This window comes from Vigna radiata, chromosome 6, assembly GCF_000741045.1.
Source record: "Vigna radiata var. radiata cultivar VC1973A chromosome 6, Vradiata_ver6, whole genome shotgun sequence".
Lineage (NCBI taxonomy): Eukaryota > Viridiplantae > Streptophyta > Magnoliopsida > Fabales > Fabaceae > Vigna > Vigna radiata.
The window spans coordinates 15,204,533-15,219,334 of NC_028356.1; the positions used below are offsets into that span (position 1 = coordinate 15,204,533).

The 14,802-nt window shown below is 35.5% G+C and overlaps 1 protein-coding gene across 2 annotated transcripts; it reads left to right on the forward strand.

Annotated features, from left to right (window-relative positions):
- Positions 1 to 1,243: 1,243 nt before the first annotated feature.
- On the forward strand, positions 1,244 to 3,802 carry LOC106763486. Of its 2 annotated transcripts, none has more exons than XM_014647672.2 (2): positions 1,244 to 1,285; positions 2,246 to 3,324. In XM_014647672.2, exon 2 carries the CDS (start codon positions 2,568 to 2,570, stop codon positions 3,213 to 3,215), a length of 648 nt encoding a protein of 215 aa, XP_014503158.1. In that variant the 5' UTR covers positions 1,244 to 1,285; positions 2,246 to 2,567; the 3' UTR covers positions 3,216 to 3,324. The 2 variants fall into 2 exon arrangements, with proteins under 2 accessions (XP_014503158.1, XP_022637390.1); XM_022781669.1 differs by lacking the exon at positions 1,244 to 1,285 and adding an exon at positions 3,707 to 3,802 and having other exon boundaries at positions 2,128 to 2,954.
- Positions 3,803 to 14,802: the final 11,000 nt, after the last annotated feature.

The window sequence follows — 14,802 nt, forward strand, 5'->3', positions numbered from 1 at the left end:
GAGTTCTCCAAAACCTCATATATATAACCAAGTTCACTGAATGCCAAAGGTCAGCTCCCAACTGCCATGAATAATCGATTATTGTAAGTGATAATCGATTATTCAAGTCCGTTATAGAAATTTCAGAAAGTGATAATCGATTATATGAAGTGATAATCGATTATTCAAGTGTGACTTGTGATAATCGATTATTGCTTCATGATAATCGATTATTCTAGTACAAAAACATGTGATAATCGATTATAGCTTGACCATAATCGATTATATCAGTAAGAATTACAATATTTCAATATTTTCCTACTACATTCAAAATCTACAAGTTGCTTTTTAAGTATTTTCCTATTACATTCAAAAACTACAAGTTGCAGCATCATCAAAACTTATCTTCAGGTTTTACCAATACTCCCTTATTGGTAACATGGTCAACAACAGACTTAAAATTTAAGTCTGCCGAATCTAAGTCTGTCATAAAACAAACTTAAAAAGCCCGAAATAACAGACTTAAAAAGCCTATTTTGCACTAGTGGTAGCTTACTCCATACATGTTTGTGTTTGTGTGTTTGTGAATAAAATTATCGGCGATGATCGTATAATGTGTTATACGTGAGCAGATAATGTTATAGATGTTCCAAATGAGTGATTGACTCAAGAAAGGATGAGATACGACCTTTTTAATAATCCATAACCTCTCATAAATCGAAATGTTAGAGCAATGTTGTTTATATTCCTATACAAGTAGCATAACAATGATAACCAGAACCACATTTTATCTATCTATATTTTAGAATTTTTTTCGATTAGTATTCAGATTTGTTATTTAACTTTATCTTATAATAACTTTTATATTAAAATATTTATTTTACCAAGTGATTTTTTTTTTTAAATTTAACGTTTTTTCTTTTTATTCCGTCTTATTTAAATTTAATCATTTTCTTAATTAAAATATTACTTACAAAAAAAATAAAAATTATTAATAATAAAAATTTTAAATTATACTTAATTGTATAATAATAATAATGATAGTTTTAGGAGTACGTTACTCTTGTTGTCTCCGTGGGCGAGATTGACCAAAAAAGTAGGTCAGTTATCTCGTACGTTCCTCATATTTAGGAACATTTTTTCGTGCTTATCTGCAGTCTAACCAAATTATAAATGCCATCTTGGTCACTGTTCTTTTTTCTTCACTTTTTGTTATTCCCATTTCAGTGCTTGCAATTGTGCAAAGATACATAGTTACGCACACGTTTCATTCAAATCGAACTACCTTTTACATTACAGGTTTCAGGTATGCAAGACACTATAGCCCTTTCATTTCCTTATCATATGATTTGGTTTAGTCTTTTGTATATTCGTATTTTCATAAACTCAATTTTTCTCTTCCCAATTAGTTTTCATTCTATCCGTTTTTTTGTTCCTTTCTGGTGGGTTAGTGGCTGGTTTCGTATCTCTCTTACTTTCTCGTGTTGCATAAGACAAAAGTTTACGAAGCATAGTTTCACGATAAATGAGAGAATGTTCTTTTGCGTCAATTGTGTTTTTTATTTCCTAAGTATTTTCTGGGAAGTTTGAATTTTGAATTTCAATTCACTTTCGGATTGATAATACAAAAATTAGGGCATCATCATCATATCTGCAACCATCAATGCCAGCTTTGTTGGCTTAGAAGTGAACCCGTTTGACGCGTAAACTTTTTTCACTTTTTGACTCTTTTTATTACTAATTAAATAATATTGTTAACTTTGCATTGCACCAACGTTCCAAGAAAATTTAGTTATACTTGATATATATAGATTGATAGATAGTGACTAATAAAGGAATCAACAAGGATATTATTCTAAAGATATCTGTCATTGCCAGATGAACAACGCTATTTGATGAAACTCTGTGATTGTTGACCAATGCATAAATCAACACCTGGTTTAATAGGGGCTCTTTGCTGTTTGCCTATAGTGTTACTTGTATATAAAATATGCTATATATGTGTATCTATGTATTTTGCTAACTGATTTTTTGAGTAAAGGATCTAAGTACTAGTAGAACATTTATCAGATTAACATTGCTATATATGTTGTAGAAAGACTATTAACATTTCCTGACAAATTGTTTGTGTTAAGCTAATATAAACTCATACTTGACTCTTTTATTATTCCATTTTTCGCATTTGAACTTACAATGTGATGTGCACGCTCTTCTGTTTGTCCTTTAATGTGTCTTCTGATATGATATGGGAATTCGGAATTTTCAGAGGCCACTGGAATGACTCAGATTCTGCTACTCCATGACAGCAGAAGAAACCACTTGAAACTCAACCTTGACGTCACTTTTAATATCTGTCTCCGTTGAATCTTTTCAACTCTTTTAACCCTTCTCCGAAACATAGCAACTTCAACTTCTACCTTATTCACTGCACCATTATTCAACTTTTTATAATTTTGAAAACTTTTCACACTCAGTTTTCTCAAGGACCTCATACCTCTCTCTTAATTTTGAAAACTTTGTTCTTCTTACTAGTAAAGCCAAAGGGTATCAAAGTTCTGTCTCCATTTTCTTCACCTTCACAACCCATCATGGTCTTGAGCAGCCTCACAATCCCTCCAAAGACTGACGACTATATTGGCACTGAGAGCAGCTTGGACCTCCAAAACACAGACCGTGTTGTAGATAACCACGAGACATACAAATCCAACAGATTAGGAAATGGGGCTTACCCCATGAACTACACCAGAAAGAAAGAGAATAAAGAGTTTCCTCCCCCAATACCCTTGCCGTGGGTGTTGAAAAGGTACTACACAAGCGAGGGAAGGTTGATTCTGAAGGGGAAGAAGGTGAAGCACCATGAGTACTTTCGTGCTCACAGAGCCAATGGTCGACTCACATTGCACCTTGTTAACGTTTCCTTTGATGACTGTGAGGAGTACTTTGAAGAAACAGCTCCAACTAGTCCACATGAAGAGGTTTGTATTAATAACGTTACTCATGATCACACTCATGTTGTTAATACTAGTGATGATAAGTTTGATGATGTAGAACAAGAGAAGGTGAATAGCAATAGCACTGTTGCTGATGAGTTTTCTCAGGAACATGAAAGTGATGTAGTACTAGCTAAAGGTAATGGTAGAGTGAAGCGTTTGAACTTCAGCAGTGTAAGATCAGGTCCCGCATGTAACAATTTTGGGTTACCAGTGCATCCCATTAGAACTGTTCAGGTTGATTAATTAGACCAGTTTATAATGACTTCAGTCATTTTGTAGATTTGGTTAACCTTGTGAAGTTAGAATTAAATTCATATGGTTAATTTTGTTGATCACTGACAGCTTTTGGCTTTATTAATTGGGTTCTTCTTATCTTTCTCCCTAGTTTAAGCTTGCTCATTGATGATCAATTTTAGCTCTAATGAAGTTTATCTTTGATAGAAAGAAATAACGGTGACACGATCAATTTAACAAATAATATAAAAATTTTATTAGGATAGTTCAATACCATTAAGAAAGACTTTTCTTATTCTTTCTTCTAAACCCATCAAACCAATCTTATATTTTTTAAGCATTAATAGGAGAGTTGAAATTACCATCTTTATCGAGCCGATCTTAATAACTGAAACCTTAGTTACTATATGATGAAGTATAGGTTAATTATTGGATAATTCAAATTTATTATGTGCATAATTTTTTTATAATATTATAAATTGTAAACTACAAAATCTCAGGCATCCGCAATTACTGCAATCTTGTTTGTTCAAGTACAAAAGATGGACTCCATAGCAGACCAACCACGTTAGAGACATGAATTCTTTTTTTGGTAGCAGAATATTTTGTTGCAGATTTTGTTTCTGCCTATACAATCAAATAATGTTGCTTAATTTATTTTGTTTATTTATTGTGATTAAAAAATGTTTATGTTCAAATATTGGACTTGAGTGTAACGTATACGCAATCTTTTATTGTCGTTTGTTTTGAACACAATCGAACACTAGATAGAAACATATCGGATACTTCCGTGTTTTATGCATATATAGATATAAATATTTGATTATCAAAATGAAATTTATAGTAACACTACACATATGCTTGACTTTTTAGCTTCGGGTCTTTCTTATATTCTTACTATGACATTTTAAGTATCTTGTTAATGATTAAATCATGTAAGCACCAACATTAGGATAGTAAAGGATATAAGTAAATCTTTCTAAGTGGTATAGTCTGAAATCGGATCCTACTAACTATTTTTATTTGTTTATGAGTTGAGAATATTTGGCCATTAATTTTGAATATTCAATATAAACCTAATTTATTTTATTAAAGTAATTTAAAATTTTTATCTTCTTTTTCTTTTTTATTACTGGTTTTTTTTAATTTAAAAACTCTTTTTTTCTACGTTTCATTTTCTTTTTCAATATTTAACCAATTCCACATTCGCATCTGTCGACGGATTTCGACATTCGTTTTCAGGGACAAACGGACGTCGACATCCGTTTATGGCCTATTTTTTATTTTTAAAGTTTTAGTTTATTTTATAAGTAATTAAATTTTAACTTTTAATTTATTAATTTAATTGTATTTTATAAGTAATTAAATTTTAAATATCGACAAACTTTTTATTAGTTTAATTTTTTTTANTTATTAGTTTATTGTATTTTTAATTAATTTATAGAGTATTTAAATTTAATTTAGTGTTATTTTATTATATGTTATTTAATTATATTTAAATTAAAATTATTTTATTAAATAAAATAATTATCATTACATTCTTGAAAAAAATACAATAATGAGAGAGCACATAGAATTCAAAAAAAAATAATAACGAATTAAAATTAAAATTAACTTATAAAATAAATTTTAAATTTTAATTAAGGGTATAATAGGAATATAAAAAATATAGGAATATAAGAAGGGATAAGATAGGAATGGGGAGGTGGAGGACGAAATATGTGGGGAGGGATGAACACCCCCTAAGGAGAACAATGTGAGAATTCAAAAAGTAAATTGAACTAGGTGTTGCTCCCTCCACCACCCCCTTTGCTCCCTCCACCTCCGCATTCCATTTTTACCCCTCTTTCATCTCTTTATTTATATTTTATCCATAAGTAAAGTTTTTCTTTTAGGTTAATATTTTTTAACTCTAATCTTATGCATGCAGCGACACACTACCTCTTTTTCCTCACGTTCTACTTCGTCCTCTTAGTTTGTCTTTCATTGTACTCTGTTTCTATTGGTTTAGCGTTAGAATTCTTTGTCCTCCCTTTTTTTCATTATGGGGTGAGAGTTTGGTGATTGAAAGGTTGCAAGTGGTGGTGGGAGGAATTGTTGCGAGTTCGTTTCAGTGTTGTTTGAAGGTCTCCGTAGTGTGGTGCAAAGGGCTAAAGGAGCACATGAAGGTATGTAATCAATCTTAAATTAAACTCGTGTAAACCCTTAAATGTATATCAACATTCGTCAGTAGATGTCAACATCCGTTTAAGGTAGCAATGAAAACCCCAAGAACACTGACACCTATTGCTTTCATCACACCATGCTACCAACTAGTTTTGAATTCAACAATTAACATCAATGACCAGACACAACCCCCTACCAGAACTATTATTTAAATGGTCCAGACCAATTTTCATTACTTTAACCCCAAAGAAAAAGATTCCTACATCTTGATTAAAATATTAAACAATTCCAATAAAAAAACAACTTCCATCTTCAATTCACCTTAAAACCCTGCAAAACAATGTAAAAACAAGCATAATATCTTTAAAACCAACTTTTGACTCTCACAAGACTCAACTAAGTGTTTTACTTGATTTTATGCTCATTCTAAGCCATAAAGGGTGTGTTTTAATATCAAATTTAAGTATTAAAATAACGGTTTTTAGACCGTTATCACAACCCCAAACTTAGAAATTTGCTTGTCCTCAAGCAAACAAGACAAAATTTGGCTTTCCACCTCAACACTTTTCAAACGTCCTTTTTCTCACAACAAGTTATTATACAATTCATATTTTAGTGGAATTCTATAAAGATGCATGCATGCTTTCAATCAAACTCAGTTCACATAATCAATATTTTTTCCAATAGATGTTTTATTCATGAATGATCAATCAACTAAGCATATATGTAAACATGGATTTAACAATTCTCACCAAGCAAGTGTTTCACTCAATCACTCAAGTGTTTAGGAGGCCACTCTACTCTCTATTGTTCACATGTCACATTGATTCATGTTTAGTGCATGGAGAATAAATATTCAGACAATATATCAAAAGTTGTTTCTCATCATGCAGAGAGTGAAAATCAAAAGCATGCTCATCAATATCATCAACATCAACATACCTATCAACAACATAATCATCAACAACAGAATCAATCATAGGTATGTCTACCTCCTATACAACGGCGCCAAAATTTGATGGGTGTCGCGGCCCATACAAATTTAATGAGCATAAAAGAATGCAGTATAGATTAGGAAGTGACTCCTAGGTCGTCTCTCAAGGACCAAATGTGGTTCAGAATCAGGTCTAACACGAAGTGGGGGGTTGTGAAAGGTTTTGTAATTGTAGATGAATCAAATTAAAACACAGATGCAAACAGAAATGTTAAAACAGAATCAAACACAGAATTAAAGCGGTTGGTCATTAACTCAATTACTATGTTTCCAATCCCAGATTAAAGACAAGTACACACTACTCTAATCCAAATCCGACACGAACCACCCAACAAAGCGAAGGCTAATTCGGTCTTCAGTATTTCAAACTAAGCGAATGCAATGCACAAATTTAATCAGTCATCCACCATACAGTCTAAACAACTAAGCGAAGAATTGACACCGATTAGGCAACTAAGCGTATACCTAATCGCAGGCAGACAACAGATTAAATATTGAGCAGAATTAGAGCAGCAGTATGATAATTAAAGTGCAAGAGTCTCATGGAAACAAAGCAATTTTATTAATGACCAACCCTGACTGATTTAAACTAACATAACAATTAAATTATCACTACCAAAAATACTAGACAACATTAAAGTGAAGATTAAAATTACATAAAAACAAAAGAAATCAATCACTAAAGAAAATAACGAAGCGGTAATTAATTAAGCATGCATAAGGAAAATGAACAAAACAAAACAAGCTGGTGGATAAAAGCACCATCCCTCACAATGCTCCAATAATAATGCTCCAATAAAAGCTGGTGGATATGACAAGAGTATTGAATTATTTTGTCTCCCTCTCAATGCTCCAAATTGTTTGTCCAAAATTTTCCCTAAAAATAATAATGCAAATAATTAGCTCAAAAAATTCAAATTAATTAAAATTAGAATTTCCGGTCAAATTAAGCATAATTAGGAAAAACGGGAAAATACCGGACAATTAAGCACAATTCCCTGATTAATTCTAGCACAATAAACTAAGTGAAATCAATAAAATATCGGCTCATCACACATAAAACAATGTTGTCATTGATGAGTCGATACTCTGATTTGTTGGAAATCATTGCTTTTCTTTGATTAGAGGATGATTATGATGTTTGAGAGGGTGATTCATTGTGATAGAAATACCTTGTGTGGGATTTGAGCCACTTGATATTCTTTCTTGTGTGTGATATGTCTCTTGATTGCTTGCACATATGCCTTGGCTTGACTCTTTTTGATGATTCTTGATTGATATGCATTTTTAGAAGTGATAAAGGCAATTTTGTTGTTGAGCCTCTCTAGCCAAATTAGCCTACCTTGTTTTGATCCTTTGATAGCCCCCTTGAGCCTTTACTTTCCCATTTTTTTTGTTTTGAAGCTCATACACTAGCCCTAAGTGAAAAACCATGATTACCTTAACCTTAGGGAATTTTGGAGCTTCGAAATTGTTTTGGGAATAAGTGTGGTCTCTTGGGATATTCAGATGAATTGGTTTGTTGGCTCCTCTTCTTGTTTTGTTTTGTAAATATGTTATGTGTATTGTCTCTTAGAGTTGTGTTATGAAAAGAGAGAAAAGAAAAGAGACAAGATGAAAAAAAATATATAGAAAAATGAGAAAAATTTAAAAAAAAAATTGTGAATAATGGAGTCAAGAAGAGGATTGAATTAGAGGTTTTGGGTGTGTTTGAATGTGTTTACACTGGTTCCCCATTGCTCCTCTATTTCTTTTGGTTTATAGCTTCTTATCCATATTTATCATCCCTTTTCCTTGGCCCCATTGCATCCATAAAAGACCTTTTGATTTGAACATGCATATGTGTTTGAGTATTGATATTAGAGACTTGCCAAAACTATTTGTTTCTTGCTTTCTTGAGTGCATTGAGTTGAATTTGTTTACCCTAGACACTTGAGAGAAACACTGATAATGTGCATCTGTGAGGTTCTGTTGCTTTTGATTCACCTCTTGAACTGATTAATCACTTTGTCATGGTTTGAAATGCTTGGATGATTTCATGAGTATCAGCTTTCCTTGATTCTGTGTGGGATACTGTCCATTTCTTTTCCTTGTCCAGATTTCGTGAGGACTGTAATTCTGTCTGTTGAGTCTGTGTTAAATCCCTGATGTCCGTTGAACTGTTTCCTGATTTGCGTCTTGATTTTGCCCAAGAGTGCAAAAGACTAAGTGTGGTCTATTTTGATGAGTTGATATTTTATTGATTTCACTTTGTTTATTGTGCTAGAATTAATCAGGGAATTGTGTTTAATTGTCCGGTATTTTCTCGTTTTTGCTAATTGTGCTTAATTTGACCAGAAATTCTAATTTTGATTGATTTGAATTTTCTGAGCTAATTATTTGCATTATTATTTTCAGGGAAAATTTTGGAAACACAATTTAGGACATTTGGAGGACACCAAATAAATTCAAGACTCTCAAATTAGACATTTTAAATTTTAGTTGTATTGTAAATTTAATTGTTTAAACTTTTTGGACAAACTTTTGCACATTGGGCCATTGTTAAAAATTATGAGGGGCCCAAAATTATAGGACACTTGCCCTAGGGTTTCCTTTTATTTTTAGGGTGGACCCCACCTCATTTTAGGAGCACACTTGGCCTTAGAAAAGACCTACCAACCGTCACATGAATGGGGGGGAATTTGGCTGTTGCAACGTTTGAAGAACTTGGCTGGAACGTAGCTTGCTGCAACATTTTTCATTTTTCTTTGAAACCATGCCTTTACATTTTGATTATGGATGAATGAAAGCAACCCTTCCTATTTTTATTTTTCCTGCATTTAGTTTGAGTGGTGCACGTTGCTTTTCAATGTTTAATTGGTGTTCTCATTCGGTTCATTGTAGTTTTTTATTTTTTCAACTTTCATTTTTTTTCTCTCTGTGATTTACATCCAGAGGTCCAGCTGCCACATCCTCTTTTGGGAGCTTTATGCATCTTTTATTTTAAACATCTTTAGGAAAAGTACAATGATGGGACAACTACAAGAGGATGTGTAGGTTTCATTCTACAAGAAACTTTTTTAATTCCTTTCGGAAGAATGAGCTGGCACAAAGTTTTCTTTAGTTAATTTTTCTTTGCATTCAAATGTGCGGTGTCCGTGGAGATTCCTTTTCAATTGAAGAATGAAGAGTTGAATAGATAGATTAGATAAAATTAGGTATAGGGTACGGTGGCTGCTGAGATTAATTTTTTGAGCCATTTATTTCTTCTCTCAAAATGTGCACACGGTGCATTCATTATTTTATATTCCTTGCATTCTCTTTCTTTGTTTGAAAGAGGTGGCTCACGGTTCATGATGGAAGGAATTAGGTGTTGATTGATTGGTTTGAAGAATGAGGTCACGCCAATTTAATTTCTTGGGAAGTTAGGGTGAAAGAATGAGGTCACGACAGCAAAGGGGTATGGACATTGCTTCTATTGACCACCCACATGGGATTTCTTTTCTCTCTTTCAAATGGTAGTGTTAATTAGAATTAAAAAGAATTAGTGGTGTCATGTCTGAAAATTGGAGGCACATTTCAATATTCATATTCAAGGCATTTTGGTAGATGCACATGTCAAGTGAGTTGATAGGAAATTATGTTTGCTTATTTTATTTAGCTTTAAAATATTTCACATTTCATTTTGAGTTGTTTCTCATTAATTTTTTCTATCTTATTCGGTTGTGTTTAATTTCCATGCATTTGAATTGAGTTTAATTCTCGTCTCGTACACTTTCGCAACCCCCCTCCCCACTTCGTGCTAGACCTAAGATTCGAACCACATTTGGTCCTTGAGAGACGACCTAGGAGTCATTTCCTAGTCTACACTGAATTTCTCTTATGCAATCAAATTTCTCTAAAACAATCAAAATCTTCACACGCAAATGCCATCACAAGGACTTTTTCCAAGGCTTGTAATGAGGCTGGGCTTATCAAGAAAAATTGGTTTTCTGGAATACAAAATCATTGAGTTAAGGGAGTTTAAATCATTCAAATTTCAAGCACACTTTACATGCTTTTTCTCTTTTCTTCTTTTCCTTTCTTTCTCATGCATTTTACTTTTTCAACTTTTGAACTCAATGCTTTTTCTTTTGCCTTTCGCTTTCCCCATATAACCCCAAACTTGAACCTTTTCAACACCTACAATTATTCTCAACCCAACTCAAGGTAATTCAATTCAAACAGGGGTTTTCATACTGTTTAAGGCCAAGGTTCAAAAAGGGTATATAATTTAAAATTCTTTGGGTGAAATTTTGGCTAAGTAAGGGTTTCCAAGCATGGCCTTGATCATATGACATAAGCATGCAATTCAATCAATTATCAAGATTAAGTCAATATCATTCATGATTCCCTGTGAACAGTGCACACATCAATAAAAACTCTGAAGCTCAATACCTCAGACAATAATGCTTTCTCACTTCTCATTCATGAATCCTGCTAAGCATCAAAATCACAATCATGAATCACTTACTCATCTGTTCACATAGTTACTGAACCGTTAACTTGGATATCAGCATTCACACGTTCTCAATCATCATCCACAATCATTCATCAGTAGTAAATAACTCATCATGCAATAAAATTGAACCATCATCAGAATCAGTGTACAAGCCAAGCATAGACACAAAAATAAAACTTAACCTATATAACTAATTCAAAGTACAAGAGAAAAAGAAAAAGAAAAATCCCTGTCCAAATGATGGCATCCATCAGTAGATGCCCTCAACGCAAATCCTCAACTGAGTCATACTCATCCTCATCCTGGGCATCCTCAAAATCTTCATCCTCCTGGTCATCATCCTGTTCGACTGAGGCTCTAGCTGCTCTAGACCCACTGCCCTGTGCCTGCCCTTGAGGGCAAGCTATCGCACTATTGAACTCGTCCATAGTCCACCTGTGCACTGGTGGCTGATCATAAAGCCCTACAAAATCATCTCGACAGTGGCCACCTGCCCTCTACGAAGAGACTCGATCCTTGCCTCCTGATAACGGTTGAAAAATAGTTATTTTCAAATATCATTTTAGACCAAATTACACCCTTTAAGACTTAGTATGAGCTTAGAATCAAGTAAAACCCAATAAATGAGTCAGTTGAGAGTCAAAAGCTATTTTTAGCGATATTATGCTTGTTTTGCATTGTTTTGAAGCTATTTTGATGAAAGTGAAGATGAGGATTGAAGGTGGAGGTCTTAGACTCAGGACAGAGGAAGAAAATTGAAGAAAAGAAGAGTCTAGGAACCGCCCGATGGCAAAATTCACCGCTGGGTGGTCCAATGCGAGGAGGAGGCACCTGGCATGGACGCTGGGCAGATTTGCGATTAGAGGCAAACCACCGGGCGGTGGCCCCTTGCCGACGGTTAGTGGTGCGATTATGGGCAAACCGCCGGGCGGCATAAGTGTGCCGCCAAGCGGTTGTCCACTAGGCCTGGGCCTGTTTTCTGTGATGCTCTTCAGCTATAAATAGCCCTGTTACGATTTCATTCTCATTCTTTTGACAGAAGAGGGCGGCCAAACCTAATTTTCACTCCTTTGAGAAGATCTCTTGGATTCTTAGGCTCCTTTTCATCTTATCTAGGGTTTGCTCTTCCATTCTTCCATTATTTTCATCTAAGTTCACCATGACAATGGTGAACTAAACCCTTTTGTTGTTGGGGGAAACANTGTAATCTTTTGAAACTCTCTTTTATTGAAACTCTTGTTTATTTATATGATTNNTCATNTGCTTTGATTATNAATTGTTGGGTTCTCATCTGCTCTTAAAGCTTTTATCGTTTAACTCATTCGATAACTGTTGTTTGTCTCTATTGATACGGGAACGTACAATACTGTCATGAACTAGTGAGAAATTCCTTGATAAATGAAATATCACCTAGGGATAGGGAGGTAGGACGATGAATTGTTTTTGCTTCTGTTCGGTAATGCATTGCTAATTGCTAGGGGAGGCTAGGGATAGCAAGTCGGTAATTAGTAATAGGCTCTTTTCGCCAAGGGATCGGGTTAAGGGTAGGCCAAGAAAGTTTGCATAACAATTAGGTAATCAAGCACATTAAACAAGAGGAGTAGATAAGAGGGAGTGAATAAGATGAAATTGTCAACCCCCAACAACTCCATTCATCCATAGTCTTTTCCGTCAATTGAATCAAACACATTGCATGTTTATTTTCTGTTTTTGCATCCGCAACAATTAATTTTTCTCTACAAGTCTTACGATTTCGATTCACACGAACGATAAGGCCTTTCAAGTCTCTTGGGAAGAACGATATCGAGATTTACCGATTATATTACTTGAACGATCTGGTACACTTGCCAGTGAGTCAACAAGTTTTTGGCTCCGTTGCCGGGGACTCGAGGGTTAACTTTTTCGAGTAGTGTGAATTGGTTGAATTTGACTTCATTTTTCATGTTTATTTTTATTTTTGTTCTAATAAATGTTCTCTAGGGCTTTGTGCCTAATGTTTGCAGAATGTAGTACAGACAAGGATTTGATTATAGGGGCACTCAATCCTACCAAAATAATTTCAATCACAGGTGGGAACCTCACTCATACATGGATCAAAGTCGATATGGACAAGCTGTTGAGCCTCATTTCATGCCTATACAAAGAAGTGCAGAATCTGATGGACTTTTTCAGAGGATTATGAATTTTTAACCATACCATGTCAAAGGCATAGAGGAGGATATAAAGAATGATGAATTCTTTCCACAAGACATGTATACAAGATTTTCTTCTCATAGAAGCATGGAGGAGAGGCAACATTATCAGTGGCAGCAACAATGCTCTTTGTAACGCCCCAACAACTTACATGGACTGTTGACTGCCCCCACACATCACCACGAGACTTTCCAGTGTGCTTTGTCCTCACTCGCACACTTTTCGGGAAAACTTCTCGGAAGGTCACCCATCCCAGAATTTCTCCAGGCTAAGAACGCTTAACCATGGAGTTCTTATGGGTTAGGCTACCGAAAAGAAAATGCATTTTGGTGATATGGGTAGCCAAATCAATTCCTTTAAGCTATCCTTCAACTGTATAGTCCCATACCTATACAGTCTCTAGATCCCTCTCATTCCGGTGTATGTTCGATTCGTCCACGTGCCCCTTCCACTGGAAGCCTACCAGGAGCCGCTCCTTGTCCATGCCTCTTGCACTGCCGATCACTCCCCGTCCTCGTCATTGCCCGGGTGTCACATGCCCACTAGCTTTCGCATGGTTCGTCCTCGAACCACACCTTACTATGAGAGGCTAGGCTCTGATACCATTTGTAACGCCCCGACAACTTACATGGACTATTGACTATCCCCACACATCACCACGAGGCTTTCCAGTGTGCTTTGTCCTCACTCGCACCGGGAAAACTTCCCGGAAGGTCACCCATCCCAGAATTTCTCCAGGCTAAGCACGCTTAACCATGGAGTTCTTATGGGTTAGGCTACCGAAAAGCAAATGCATTTTGGTGATATGGGTAGCCAAATCAATTCCTTTAAGCTATCATTCAACTGTATCGTCCCATACTTATACAGTCTCTAGATCCCTCTCATTCCGGTGTATGTTCGATTCGTCCACGTGCCCCTTCCACTGGAAGCCTGCCAGGAGCCGCTCCTTGTCCATGCCTCTTTCACTGGCGATCACTCCCCGCCCTCGTCAGTGCCCGGGTTTCACATGCCCACTAGCTTTCGCATGGTTCGTCCTCGAACCACACCTTACTGGGAGAGGCTAGGCTCTGATACCATTTGTAACGCCCCGACAACTTACATGGACTATTGACTATCCCCACACATCACTATGAGGCTTTCAAGTGTGCTTTGTCCTCACTCGCACACTTTTCGGGAAAACTTCCCGGAAGGTCACGCATCCCAGAATTTCTCCAGGCTAAGCATGCTTAACCATGGAGTTCTTATGGGTTAGGCTACTGAAAAGCAAATGCATTTTGGTGATATGGGTAGCCAAATCAATTCCTTTAAGCTATCCTTCAACTGTATAGTCCCATACCTATACAGTCTCTAGATCCCTCTCATTCCGGTGTATGTTCGATTCGTCCACGTGCTCCTTCCACTGGAAGCCTGCCAGGAGCCGCTCCTTGTCCATGCCTCTTGCACTAACGATCACTCCCCGCCCTCGTCAGTGACTGGGTGTCACACTCTTCACCAATAGAAAGTGGGAGTATGATCAACAATTTTGTCAACAAACAGCTGATGTGACGGAACAAGTGATGAGTCAATATTTTATTGATTTCGCTTAGCTTATTTTACCGAATTTATCCAGAGAATTGTGCTTAATTGTCCGGTATTTTCCCGTTTTTCCTAATTATGCTTAGTTTGATCGGAAATTCTTAATTTAGTTAATTTGAATTATCTGAGCTTATTATTTGCATTATTAATTGTAGGGAAATTGTTGGATAATATTTTGGGACTGAAAG